The 13,500-nt window shown below is 36.2% G+C and overlaps 1 protein-coding gene across 2 annotated transcripts in view; it reads right to left on the bottom strand.

Annotated features, from left to right (window-relative positions):
• FAM117B (family with sequence similarity 117 member B) overlaps positions 1-13,500 on the bottom strand; it is an 89,611-nt gene that overhangs the window by 30,727 nt on the left and 45,384 nt on the right. For both annotated transcript variants that reach the window (XM_059928496.1, XM_059928495.1), the window contains exon 2: positions 9,263-9,414. In XM_059928496.1, coding sequence (XP_059784479.1) covers positions 9,263-9,414 — 152 coding nt within the window. The remainder of the gene's footprint in view (positions 1-9,262; positions 9,415-13,500) is intronic.

The following is a 13,500-nucleotide window of genomic DNA, read 5'->3' as shown; positions in this document are numbered from 1 at the left end:
AGAAATCAGATTTGTGGTTACCAGAGCTGGGGGTCAGCAGAGGGGGAATAGGATGAAGGTGGTCAAAAGGTACAAACTTCCATTGAAAGATAAATAAGTACTGGGGATGTAATGTACAACCCAGTGGCTACAGTTAACACTTGCTTTTATCGTACATCTGAAAGTAGCTAAGAGAGTAGATCCTAAAAGTTCTCATCACAAGGAAAAAAAAAAAGTTTTTTGGTAACTCTATGAGGTGATAGATGTTAACTAAGCTTACTGTGGTGATCATTTTGCAATATATGTATGTCAAGTCATTATGCTGCATACCTTAAACTTATATAGTGCTATATATCAGTTATATCTCAATAAATCTGAGAACATTTTCCCTTTCTAAAAAAAAGGTATACCATACTTTTCTATTACAAAATACATTACTATTACAGAAAAAATTAGATATTAGAAAATATTTTAAACAACAAATTACCCATAATTTTTACTACCAGTTACTTAATTGCAATATTTTAGCCTATTTCTTTCATTTCTCTAATAAAAATTAGTTATTATTGTTATATAATTATAAGCATAGTATTTTTTGAACAAATGCATACTAGTAATAGCTAACATTCCTGTGATCTTACTATGTGCTAGGCACTGTGCTTTATGAAAGTACAGTGAAAGGTCTTCACTGTATTATCTGATTTAATACATACAAAAAGTTCTACAAGTTCTGCAGAAAAGGAAGTTGTGACAATGAGGTTAGATTAGTTGCCTAAGGTCTCACAGCTGGGAAGTGGCAAAGCCAAAGATATAAACCTAAGACTCCAGAGTTTATAATCTTAACCTCTAAATTTTGTCTTTTCTTGCTTTAAATATCTGCAGAGTACAGCCGCAAAAATGTTAAATTCTTGGGCTTCCCTGGTGGCGCACTGGTTGAGAATCTGCCTACCAATGCAGGGGACACGAGTTCGAGCCCTGGTCTGGGAAGATCCCACATGCCGCGGAGCAACTAGGCCCGTGAGCCACAATTACTGAGCCTGCGCGTCTGGAGCCTGTGCTCCGCAGCAAGAGAGGCCGCGATAGTGAGAGGCCCGCGCACCGCGATGAAGAATGGTCCCCACTTGCCGCAACTGGAGAAAGCCCTCACACAGAAACGAAGACCCAACACAGCCATAAATAAATTAATAAATAAATAAAATATTTTTTAAAAAATGTTAAATTCTTAGTGGTTACACAAAATCCAGAACTTAAAAACACTGTATCAGAAAAAAATATTATTCTTGGCATATGAAAGTACGCTCAACCTCACCCCATAGTAAGAGAAATGCAAGTTAAAACTTCACTGAGACTGGGCAATTTGATCACATACACGCTCCTCCATTGTTGGTGGAATGTAAAATTAGTACAGCCTTTATGGAAGGCAACTGCTGTCAAAGTTACAAATGCACATACTGTTTGACACAACCACCCATATTTTGGTAATTTATACTGCAGATGTACAAATTTACACCTTTATGTACAAAATGACATATATTATTTCCTATAGCACTGATTTTATACAAGATTAGAAAAATGTAAATAGAGGATTGGCCAAATAAATTATGGCTTACCTTTACAACAGAATAATACACAGCTATAAAAATGGATAAGGAAATCTACACTGTACTAATACAAAATAATCTCCACGAGATACTGTTAAATGAAAAACTAAAGGCTCGGACTTCCCTGGTGGCACAGTGGTTAAGAATCCGCCTGCCAATGCAGGGTACATGGGTTCGAGCCCTGGTCTGGAAAGATCCCACATGCCACAGAGCAACTAAGCCCGTGTGCCACAACTACTGAGCCTGCGCTCTAGAGACCACGAGCCACAACTACTGAGCCCGCGTGCCACAACTACTGAAGCCCACGCACCTAGAGCCCATGCTCTGCAACAGGAGATGCCACCGCAATGAGAAGCCTGCACACCCCAACCAAGAGTAGCCCCTGCTAGTCACAACTAGAGAAAGCCTGCGCACAGCAATGAAGACCCAACACAGCCAAAAATACGTGTAAATGTAAATAAATAAAATTTTAAAATACTATTTAAAAAAAAGACAGAAAAACTCAAGGCTCGGTACAGTATGTATAGCAACTACCTTTATATATAGGAGTGCTATAAAGAATATACACATGTGTAAAGTACATCTGGAAGAATATACATGGTAACAAAAGAAACTGGTATCAGTGGCTGCCTCATGAGAAGAAGATAACTCTCAAATTTTGTACTTTTATGAATGAATGTATAGCCTATTCAAAACAATACCTCTTTATATATAAGATGGAAAAAAACTTTTAAGGGGAAATTTTTCTATATGGATAGAATGGTGTCCTTAAGTGAAAACAAAGTTGCAGAAGAATGTATACAATATTCTATCTTGTGTTTAAGGAAAAAAAAATCACCTTTCTGGGGGGCAACCTCCAGGGAAATAACTGATTTAGGCAAGGATCATCAATGGACACTAAAACCATTAAGTGAAAGGTTACTAGGGAACAGGATATTCACGTGGTACAAAAAAGTATTCTACAGTTACTTGCTAATTCAAAAAGAATAAAATATCTCCTTTACAAATATGTAGTATAATTCATAAAATAACATAAAATAACAATGTTTTTAAGACCAAAAGAAAGTATGAGATGAACTGTGCTAAATTAAAAGGAAGTGGGTTTCCTGGTGGCGCGGTGGTTAAGAATCCGCCTGCCAATGCAGGGGACATGGATTCGAGCCCTGGTCTGGGAAGATCCTTCATGCTGCGGAGCAACTAAGCCCGTGCGCCACAACTACTGAGCCTGTGCTCTAGAGCCTGTGAGCCACAACTACTGAGCCCGCGTGCCACAACTACTGAAGCCCGCACGCCTAGAGCCCGTGCTCCATAACAAGAGAAACCACCACAATGAGAAGCCCGCTCACCACAACGAAGAGTAGCCCCCACTCACTGCAACTAGAGAAAGCCCGCGCACAGCAACGAAGACCCGATGCAGCTAAAAATAAATATAATTAATTAATTAATTAATTAAAAAGAACTAAGAGAAAGCAAGTACAATGCATGAATCTCAGACTGGATCCTGGTGAAAGGAAGCAAGGAAGGAAGGGATCTTGGGTAAACTTTAACATGAACTGGATTTGGGTGTTACATGATATTATGTAATTATTAGTTTTCCTAGGTGAGCTAATGCTACTGTGATTATACAGGAAATATCCTTATTCTTAGAAGATATATGCTGAGAGATTTAGGGATAAAGTGTCATGACATCTGCAACACACTTTCAGAAAGCAGAGAAACATACACATAAAAATACAAAGATTGGTAAAGCAAATATGGCTATGTTTAAAACTGTTGAATCTAATGACAGCTGTCATACCCTTCCAATTTTTTGGTATGTTGAACATCTAATTAGTAAAAAGTTAAAAGGGGGAAAAAAACCCAGAATCTTAAGTCATATCAATTGACGTTTTATAAAATCCACTTAGGACAATTCCATAAAGAAATACTTCTGTCAAAGAGTATTAGACCTTTAATCCATTTTGAGTTTATTTTTGTGTATGGAGTTAGAGAACATTCCAATTTCATTATTTTACATGTAGCTGTCCAGTTTTCCCAGCACCACTTACTGAAGAGACTGTGTTCTCTCCAGTGTATATTCTTGCCTCCTTTGTCATAGATTAGTTGACCATAGCTGCATGGGTTTCTCTCTGGACTTTCTATCCTGTTCCATTGATCTATATTTCTGTTTTTGTGCCCGTACCATACTGTCTTTATGACTGTAGCTTTGTAATATAGTCTGAAGTCAGGGAGCCTGATTCCTCCAGCTCCATTTTTCTTTCTCAATATTGCTTTGGCTATTCGGCATCTTTTGTGCTTCTATACAAATTGCAAAATTTTTTGTTCTAATTCTGTGAAAAAATGCTATTGGTAATTTGATAGGGAATGCACGGAATCTGTAGATTACTTTGGGTAGTACAGTCATTTGACAATATTGATTCTTCCAATCCAAGAACATGGTACATCTCTCCACCTGTTTGTGTCATCTTTGATTTCTTTCATCAGTATCTTATAGTTTTCTGAGTACAGGTCTTTTGACTCCTTAGGTAGGTTTATTCCTAGGTATTTTATTCTTTTTGATGTGATGGTAAATGGGATTGTTTCCTTAATTTCTCTTTCTGATCTTTCATTGTTAGTGTATAGGAATGCAAGAGATTTCTGTGTATTAATGTTATATCCTGCAACTTTACCAAATTCACAGATGTAAGACCAGATACTATAACACTCTTAGAGGAAAACATAGGCAGAACACTCTCTGACATAAATCGCAGCAAGATCTTTTTTGATCCACCTCCTAATGTGAAAATAAAAACAAAAATGGGACCTAATGAAACTTCAAAGCTTCTGCACAGCAAAGGAAATCATAAACAAAACAAAAAGACAACCCACAGAATGGGAGAAAATATTTGCAAATCAAGTGACTGACAAGGGATTAATCTCCAAAACATACAAACAGCTCATGCAGCTCAATATCCAAAAAAAAGGAAACCCCATCTAAAAATGGGCAGAAGACCTAAATAGACATTTCTCCAAAGAAGACATACAGATGGCCAAGAGGCACATGAAAAGATTCCCAATATCACTAATTATCAGAGAAATGCAAACCAAAACTATAATGAGGTATCACTTCACACCAGTCAGAATGGCCATCATCAAGAAATCTACAAACAGTAAATGCTGGAGAGGGTGTGGAGAAAAGGGAACCCTCCTACATTGTTGGTGGGAATGTAAATTGGTACAGCCACTATGGAGAACATAATGGAGGTTCCTTAAAAAACTAAAATAGAGCTACCATATGATCCAGCAAAACCAATCCTGGGCATATATCTGGAGAAAACCATAATTTGAAAAGATACATGTACCCCAGTGTTCATTGCAGCATATAAGCACTATTTACAATAGCCAGGATATGGAAGCAACCTAAATGTCCATCAACAGAGGAATGGACAAAGAAGATGTGATACATATATGCAATGGAATATTACTCAGCCATAAAAAAGAATGAAATAATGCCATGTGCACCGACACAGATGGACCTAGAGATTGTCATACTGAGCGAAGTAAGTCAGACAGAGGAAGACAAATATCATATGATATCGCTTATATGTGGAATATAAAAAAATGGTGCAAACAAATCTACAAAACAGAAACAGAGTCACAGATGTAGAAAACAAACTTATGGTTACCAAGGGGCATGGAGGGGAGGGATAAATTGGGAGATTGGGATTGACATATGCACACTACTATATACAAAACAGGTAACTAATAAGAACCTACTATATAGCACAGGGAACTCTACTCAGTACTCTGTAATGACCTATATAGGAATAGAATCTAAAAAAGAGTGGATATATGTATATGTATAACTGAGTCACACTGCTGTACAGCAGAAACACATTAAAAATCAACTATACTCCAATAAAAATTAATTTAAAAAATAAAAATAAAAATGGGGCTTCCCTGGTGGCGCAGTGGTTGAGAATCTGCCTGCCAATGCAGGGGACACGGGTTCGAGCCCTGGTCAGGGAAGATCCCACATGCCGCGGAGCAGCTGGGCCCGTGAGCCACAATTACTGAGCCTGCGCGTCTGGAGCCTGTGCGCTGCAACAAGAGAGGCCGCGACAGTGAGAGGCCCGCGCACCGCGATGAAGAGTGGCCCCCGCTCGCCGCAACTAGAGAAAGTCCTCGCACAGAAACGAAGACCCAACATAGCAATCAATCAATCAATAAATAAATAAATCTTTAAAAAAAAAAAAAAAAAAAAAAAAAAAAAATAAAAATGGTTAAACAAAAAAGTATTAGACCAACAAATAAATGCAGGAAGAATGACAATAGAGTTAGAAAATCATCATTTGGAAGTACTACAGTAATTGTTGATTCAAGCAAGAATCATCAATGAATGCCAAAACCAATGCATGAAAGCTTGTTGGGGAACAGGATATTTACAGTCTCAAATATTTCCCCACAGACTATGTATATACAGTTACAAAGAGAATCTGGTGGGTCAAGCTTAACATTACTGACATCGGGCACCTCTTGATGCACATGCACAGAGAGGAACACACAACACATATAGTACTCCTGCCAAAAATGTTATTACTGAATCTAATAGTTTAAAAAACAGATAAACCCAGGCTGAGAAGATTCAACAAAAATACTAGCTTGCACTCTTAAAAATATCAATGTCATGAAAGACAAAGAAAAGCTGAGAAACTGTTCCAGTTTAAAGGATTCTAAAGAAACATGATATCTAAATGCCACATGTGCTCCTTCACTGGGTCCTAGCTTATGGGAGAAACTGAAAAAAAATGTGTCTATGTATCACATATTAAATAGTAGCATTGTATCAATGTTAAATCTCCTGAATTTGATAATTACTTTGGTAATATTTTTTAAGTCTTTGTTCATATACATCCTGAAGTATTTGAGAAGAGTCAGAATTTCTGTAAATTATTAACAATTAGCAAATAATAACAACTGTAATAATAACAATTATATATACACAAAGAAAACAAAATATGCAAAAATGTTTATTGGTAAACATAGGTGAGGCGTATAGGGTGTTCAATCTACTACTCTTGGGACTCTTCTATAAACTTGGGACTTTTTTCCCCAATAAAAAGTTTTTAAAAATTAGAGAAATTACTAAAGATATTAATTTTAAGTATAAAAATTCAAGGAAAAGCAAAGGAATATAAAAGTCTCCTATAGATTTAAGAACAAATTAAAGATGAGAACAAGAATATTAGATGGCAAGGTAAAAATAAGCATAAAGAGCAAAAGACAGCTTTGTTAACTTCAGTGATAAGATGTTCAGGCAGGAAAAAATACTCGGCAAAATCATTAATTTTACTTAAACTCCTAATTCAAAAGATAATTGCTTTCTTTGTTCAACTAAGAAGCTGTGCCTTTATTATAAGACACTCAGGTATTAATAAAAAGTAAAATTGAGTTTTAATTAAGCATGTTTCAATTTTGTTCAATTTTACATTGTATACTGGAAAGCTATTATGCATCTTTTAATGTATCAGGCACTAGACTAGGTACTGGAGTTAGAGAGTTTTTATTCTCAAAGAGTTTTTTCTAGGACAGAAGGAATAAATAGCCAATTATGATATGTGATGACTGAGGTTCCCTAAGAAAGGCACCTAAACCTGGAAGGACAGGGAAAGTAGGTAGGCAAGGTTCTATGGGATCGGGGGAGGCTGCTGTAAGCATCAGAGTGTAAGCTGTCCAGGCAAGTGGTGGGAAAGCGTTCCAAACAAAAGAAAAAACAGGAACACCAGTCAAGTGGTAGCCAGAGCTAGGTCACAGCAACTTGCTGAAAAGACTTACTGAACTGCTTCTACAGATCAAGGGGCTCCCAACGGCTTATTAGAATGTATATTCTTACTGGTAAGACAAAATATCTCAACCCACTGAACCTGAAACTGCAGAGCAAAGAAAGAGGGTTGCAGAAATGTTCAAGGAAATGCACCCATACTAATTTAAACATGACCTGTGGATTAAGCAGAAAGCAAGTAGAGACTGTATTCATTTCCTTTTTTTTTTTAAATTTTATATTAGAGCATAACTGACTAACAATGTTGTGTTAGTTTTTAATTTTATATTGGAGCATAGCTGATTAACAATGTGTACAGCAAAGTGATTCAGTTATACATATACATGTACCTAGTCTTTTTCAAATTCTACTGTATAGCACAGGGAATGCTGCTCAATATTCTGTAATAACCAAAGTGGGAAAATAACTTGTATTCATTTTCTATACAATGTGCCCTAATCTCAGCAAAGTTACAGATTTTGAATAAATGCAGAGTTCTACAGAACTCTTCGGTTTAAAAAGTCACAATTTCAGAAAAGATTCATTACTTTTAATGAGTACAGACTCTGCATTTTCATTTCTGTAGTTGCAACTGGAGTATAACCCTCAAGGTAATTTCGAATCCCAAGCATCTACCCTAACAATGGGGCTCAGTTTCAAGAGTATCAGAACAGAAAACAAACTAAGTCCACCAGGAACATCTGGAATTCTAGAAACCAGTATGTAAATCCAAAAAACACTGCCAAGTGTATTTACTTGGTCTTGTAAAAGGATATTCTCCCACAAAGTGCTGAGATCAAGCAACCATCAGTGATGTAAATTTGAAGTCTAAATCAAGATGTACCTTAGCTGATTTTCAACTATCAGTATAAAGAATCTTTTAACTCTTTAAATGATTTTCTTTCTTCACTAGCCATAAAGCTTTAACTGTTCTGCTCATTCAATCCTTTGCAAATATTCCTTGAGTGTTTATTCCATCAGGTACAGTACTAAGTCCTGAGGATGAAAATATAGAAATGAACAAGCCAGACACAGTTCCTGCCTTCATGGGAGCACCATCTAATGAATATGAGAAACATTAAATAAATGACTAGACAAATATTTAATTAATTATAATTGTACTAATTTGCTATGACAGAAACTACACCTAACTGAGACGCATCATCAACTGGCTCTATGATTTTGGACTTTAGTTTCCTCATCTGTAAGACTAGGAGGTACATCAAATGATCTCTTAAGATTTTTTTAATTAAAACTTTTTATGAATTTAAAAGTACAAAACTTTGCTTCCAGAGACCCTTTGTCACGATATTTACATTTACAGACTCTACCAGCAATAGAATATAATCCCCATCTTACAACACATGAAGATTTTTGGGCACAAAAATATAAGGTTGGATGGAAACTAAAGTAATCTTTACTGTAACAGATTTTTAAGTCCAAATTCCGTATATTAAATATATTGTGATGTTCTGAACTGACTATAAAGAGTAAGTGGGAGGGGAATTCCCTGCCGCTCCAGTGGTTAGGACTCTGCACTTTCACTGTCGGGGCCCAGGTTTGATCCCCGGTCGGGGAACTAAGCCACAGGCAAAAAAAAAAAAAAAAAAAGTTAAGTGAGAGAAAAGTATGTGCATATATTATCTGTATGTATCGGAATTACTTTGGGTACTGTTTAAAATGCACATTCCCAAGCCTCAACCAAAACCTACTAGAGAATATCTGAAGGTCAAGCCTGGGGATCTGCACTCTTGATAAGCTTCCCACATAATGCTAATACACACTAATATTTTATGAATTTGAGCACAGAGTAGAACAAATAATATTATGAGAAATGGTTTCAGAGTGAAACACTTCAAGATAAGAACTGTAATAACCCTACCTGTGTGGCCTTGTCCCGCATGCAAGGAGCAGCTTGCCCATGACCATCACGAGGCCAGTGCCCTGCAAGGTACGGAGCAGCAAGTGTATCCAGGGAGGAGGTACGGCGGATGATGCTAGACGGGCTGGAGGAAGGCGGCCTTGCTTTGTCACCTAGAATTAAGACAAATACATTTATTTTAAAAATAGATTAGGAAGGAAACAAAGTAGAAACTATGTAGAGCTTCTCTAACTTAAATACAAAAAGTGAGTAATAAAAAGAATAAGCTATTGATTCACACAAACTTCAATGAATCTCCAGAGAATTATACTGAGTAAAAATAGTCAATCTCAAATGGTTACCTGCTGTATGATTTCATTTGTACAACATTTTTGAAATGAGGAACTTTTAGAAATGGAAGAAAGATCAGTGGTTGCCAGGGGTCCACTAATAAGATAGGGGAGGGAAGGTGAAGTGGCAGGAGAGAAGTAGGTGTTATAAAAGGGCAACATGTGGGACCCTGGTGATAGGGAACTATTCAGTATCTTCACTGTGGTGGTGAATATACAAACATACAAATGAGATTAAGCAGTATAGAATTCAACACACACAAATAAGTACAAGTAAAACTGAAGAAATCTGAATAAGAGCAGTGCATTGTACAATGTCAAAATACTATAGAGTTCTACAAAATGTTATCACTGGAGAAAAAAGGGCAAAGCGTACAAAAGATCTCCGCGTTATTTCTTACAACTACAATTATCTCTACAAAAAAAAAAATAGAAAATAAGACAAATGTATATCCATTTAAAAAAATGTTCATCTTGGTTTTAAGATTAAGTAGGTATAATATGTAAAATACTCATTTATCATTATACCACCTATACTCAAAAGGATATAAGGCAGCTAAGATGAAGTTACAGGTGAAATTCCATTTTAATTAGCACTGTAAGGCACATATCTTAATTTTTGTTACAATAAATAGACTGTAAGAAACCATACTAACCAGCCTATAGGAGCTATACTTAAAGCCACATGTGCAAATATATTTTCCATTTCAAGCTACAGGATATGTATTTAGATATAAGCCAAAACTAAAAACAAAACAAAACAAAACAAAAAAAACTAGAGGTAATGGGAAGTTAGAGGTGATGTATAAAAAAACAGTCTCATATCTCCATTTTTTTCTTTTGGAAGGGAGAAGGCGATAGGCTTAGCTAATTTATGCTTTAAAAATTAAAAAATTAAGGGACTTCCCTGGCGGTCCAGTGGTTAAGACTCCGCGCTTCCACTGCAGGGGGCATGGGTTCAATCCCTGGTTGGGGAACTAAGATCCCACATGCCGTGTGGCGCAGCCAAAATAATAATAATAATAATATAATAATAATAAATTAAAATAAAAAATTAAGGGGTTTAAAAATATCAAACAAATATATGCGTGAGTAGGATTATATTATAATATTATCACTCTAGCTCTATATGATAACAAACACCTTGTTCTTCTTAAGGCCATATATGAAAACACTTTAAGACACCTCTCTTCTACTTATATTATTTCTTAATAAGGGTCTTATATAGTTACAAGTATAAAAGTTCAGTTGCTGGTTATGTGACCCAAATAACAAAAGATTCAATTCCGCCAAGATAATACTTTTAGCAGCTGTGTTGCTGATAATCATAAAAGTTGTTTCACAAGATGTGCCTCAGATACATAATTTGTTTTCAAAATTGCACAACTATTTCACTACAACAATGCCTAATTGTTTGAAATGCTAATCATCTCTGCATACAGTCTTCCTCTTATAGTTAAACACAAAATAAATACAATACATACCCATAAGTTCAAGGAAGCATGTACCCACATTATTAACTGTGACAAGTGAAAAGCAATAAATATACATGTTCACGATTTTTCCTCTAACTAAAAAATTAATCTCTACTGTGATAGTCAGAAGAAGATTGTTCTTGGCCACAAAAAAAAAAAAAGGCACACACGCTATGTAAACTGGTGTATATTCATTAAAATCAAATTGTTAAAAGCTGTCTGACACTTTTCTTCCCTGACTATAACATTGCTTCAGTCACCCACCAGTGCACTGATCAAATAGATCTTACTAACAGGTCTGATTCCATTTTCAAGATTTTAAATTATCCAAGTGCTGACTTTTCAACCAGGCCTCCTAAGACCATTAGATTTTCTATAACAAAATGGAGAACAGAAAAGTTATACATGGTCACATGTAAAAATACTAAACATTTTCTCTTTTGAACTCCCTTCATTTAGACATTTTTAAGGGTCTGTGAGCCAGCGCTAAGCCCTAGAAATTGAAAAGATTAAGTTACAGCCTGCCATAAAGAACACAGAGTCTACATCTAGCTTGTCATCATTCCATTTCAATCCAAGTTCCCAAAATTGACAAGATTTGGTGCCTAATTATAAGGGAGTTTAAGGGAAGGGAGGGAGCCTCAAAGAGTCAAAGATGACTCAAAGAATCCCAACCTACATGAACAAAGGCTGTATTTACAAGGAAGTCCAGAGGAAGAAACTCTTTGACAGCTAACAAGATCCCTCATGATCTGGCTTCTCCAGCCTTCCTTTCTTGCCTGCACTGCCTCAAATCCCGATCACGCTGAACGGACTTGCATTTCCCAACATGTGCCAGACCCTGCATGCCTACAGGCTTTTGCCTCTGCCTACATAATCCTCATATCCCTTTCCTGGGTTTGGCTAATTCATGTTTAATCTTTCAAACTTCAGTCTGGATGTCTGAACTGAAATTGAAAATTCAGTTCAAATGTTTCCTCTGGAAAATCTTCCTTGAACAGCCACTCAAACCCAAGAAACACATCAACATCTGGGTCAAAAGCCCTCCTGTGTGCTGCCATAGCACGGTTCACTGAAATGGTCTCTTGACTGTCCCAGTGCTCTAGGAGAGAGTGAGATTTTGAAGGGCAGGAATTTTACTTCCCCCCGCAATCGAATGATTAAAATAATACCTGACATATATGAAGAGAAGAGAATGACTTCTAATGTTTCTATCAGCAACGGCAGGTGCATGCAATAAATTCAGATACTCTTTTGTTAACCCAAAGTAAATCAACAAAAACTAATACTGCATGGTATCACTTATATGTATAATCTTTTTTCAAAAATCAAACTCATAGAAACAGAGAGTAGGAAAAATGATTGCCAGGGGTATGGGGAAAACAGGGAAAGGCTGATGAAAGGGTGTAAAGTTTCAGCTATAAGATGAATAAATAAGGTCTGAGGTGTAAATGTATAACATGGTGACTACAGTTGGTAACACTATATTATATAAGTGAAATCTGCGAAGAGAGTAGAACTTAAATGTTCTCTCACACAAACAAAAAAAGATAGATATGTGTGGTGATGGATGTGTTAATGAACTAGATGGGAGAAATCTTTTCACAGTGCTTACATATATTAAATCCTTATGAGGTATGCTTTATATATCTTACAATTTTATTTATCAATTATACCTAAACAAAGCTGAGAAAAAGTAAATCAAAACAAAAGAAGTTCAAACTTGACTCTGTTCTTTAAAAATCAAGTCTTAAAAGAAGTTAGCTACAGCCGGGTGTGGCATTAAAAATTTCAGTCAATGCCCTGGGCTCTGGAGTTCAGAACTCCCCAATTATCTGCACCAGTTCAGCTAGTTCCTGGGTAACTTCAATGGCAGTAGTAGAGCATCTCAAACCATGGCCCTTAGGTATTACATTACAAAGGTTCTACAGACCTTGTTAGATTTAGGTATTTGCAGAACTTGATCAGGTACTGGCTTAAAAGCTATATTTCTTGCTATCCACAAAGTCATTTAACAAGCAGAAGGGATAAACTAGACATATGCATTTGTTCGGAAAGGGGAAAAAATCTTTCCTTCTTCATGTATAAAAAATGATAAATACTTAGTATATAGAAAACTAACAGTATTTAAAAACACACACACACACAAAATCCCAATAGGCCACCACTCAAGAGATAACCATTTTAATGAGTATTTATTTTCCAGAAATCTGTCTACACTTACACAGACGTACAATTTTATATAAATGAGGTCCCATTAGGCATGCTATTACTTATTGTTGAGAAAGAAAAAGGGCATGTCGAGGACCTATTGCCACTGTAATAAATATGAATCTACAATACATCACCATTTTTAAAAATTTATTTTATTTATTTATTTATTTTGGCTGCGTTGGGTCTTCGTTGCTGCACGCCAGCTTTCTCTAGTTGCGGC

This window comes from Balaenoptera ricei, chromosome 7 (genome assembly GCF_028023285.1).
Source record: "Balaenoptera ricei isolate mBalRic1 chromosome 7, mBalRic1.hap2, whole genome shotgun sequence".
In the NCBI taxonomy this organism is placed as follows: domain Eukaryota; kingdom Metazoa; phylum Chordata; class Mammalia; order Artiodactyla; family Balaenopteridae; genus Balaenoptera; species Balaenoptera ricei.
Note: the sequence above shows the minus strand (reverse complement) of the source record. Positions and strands in the feature narration are given on the sequence as shown.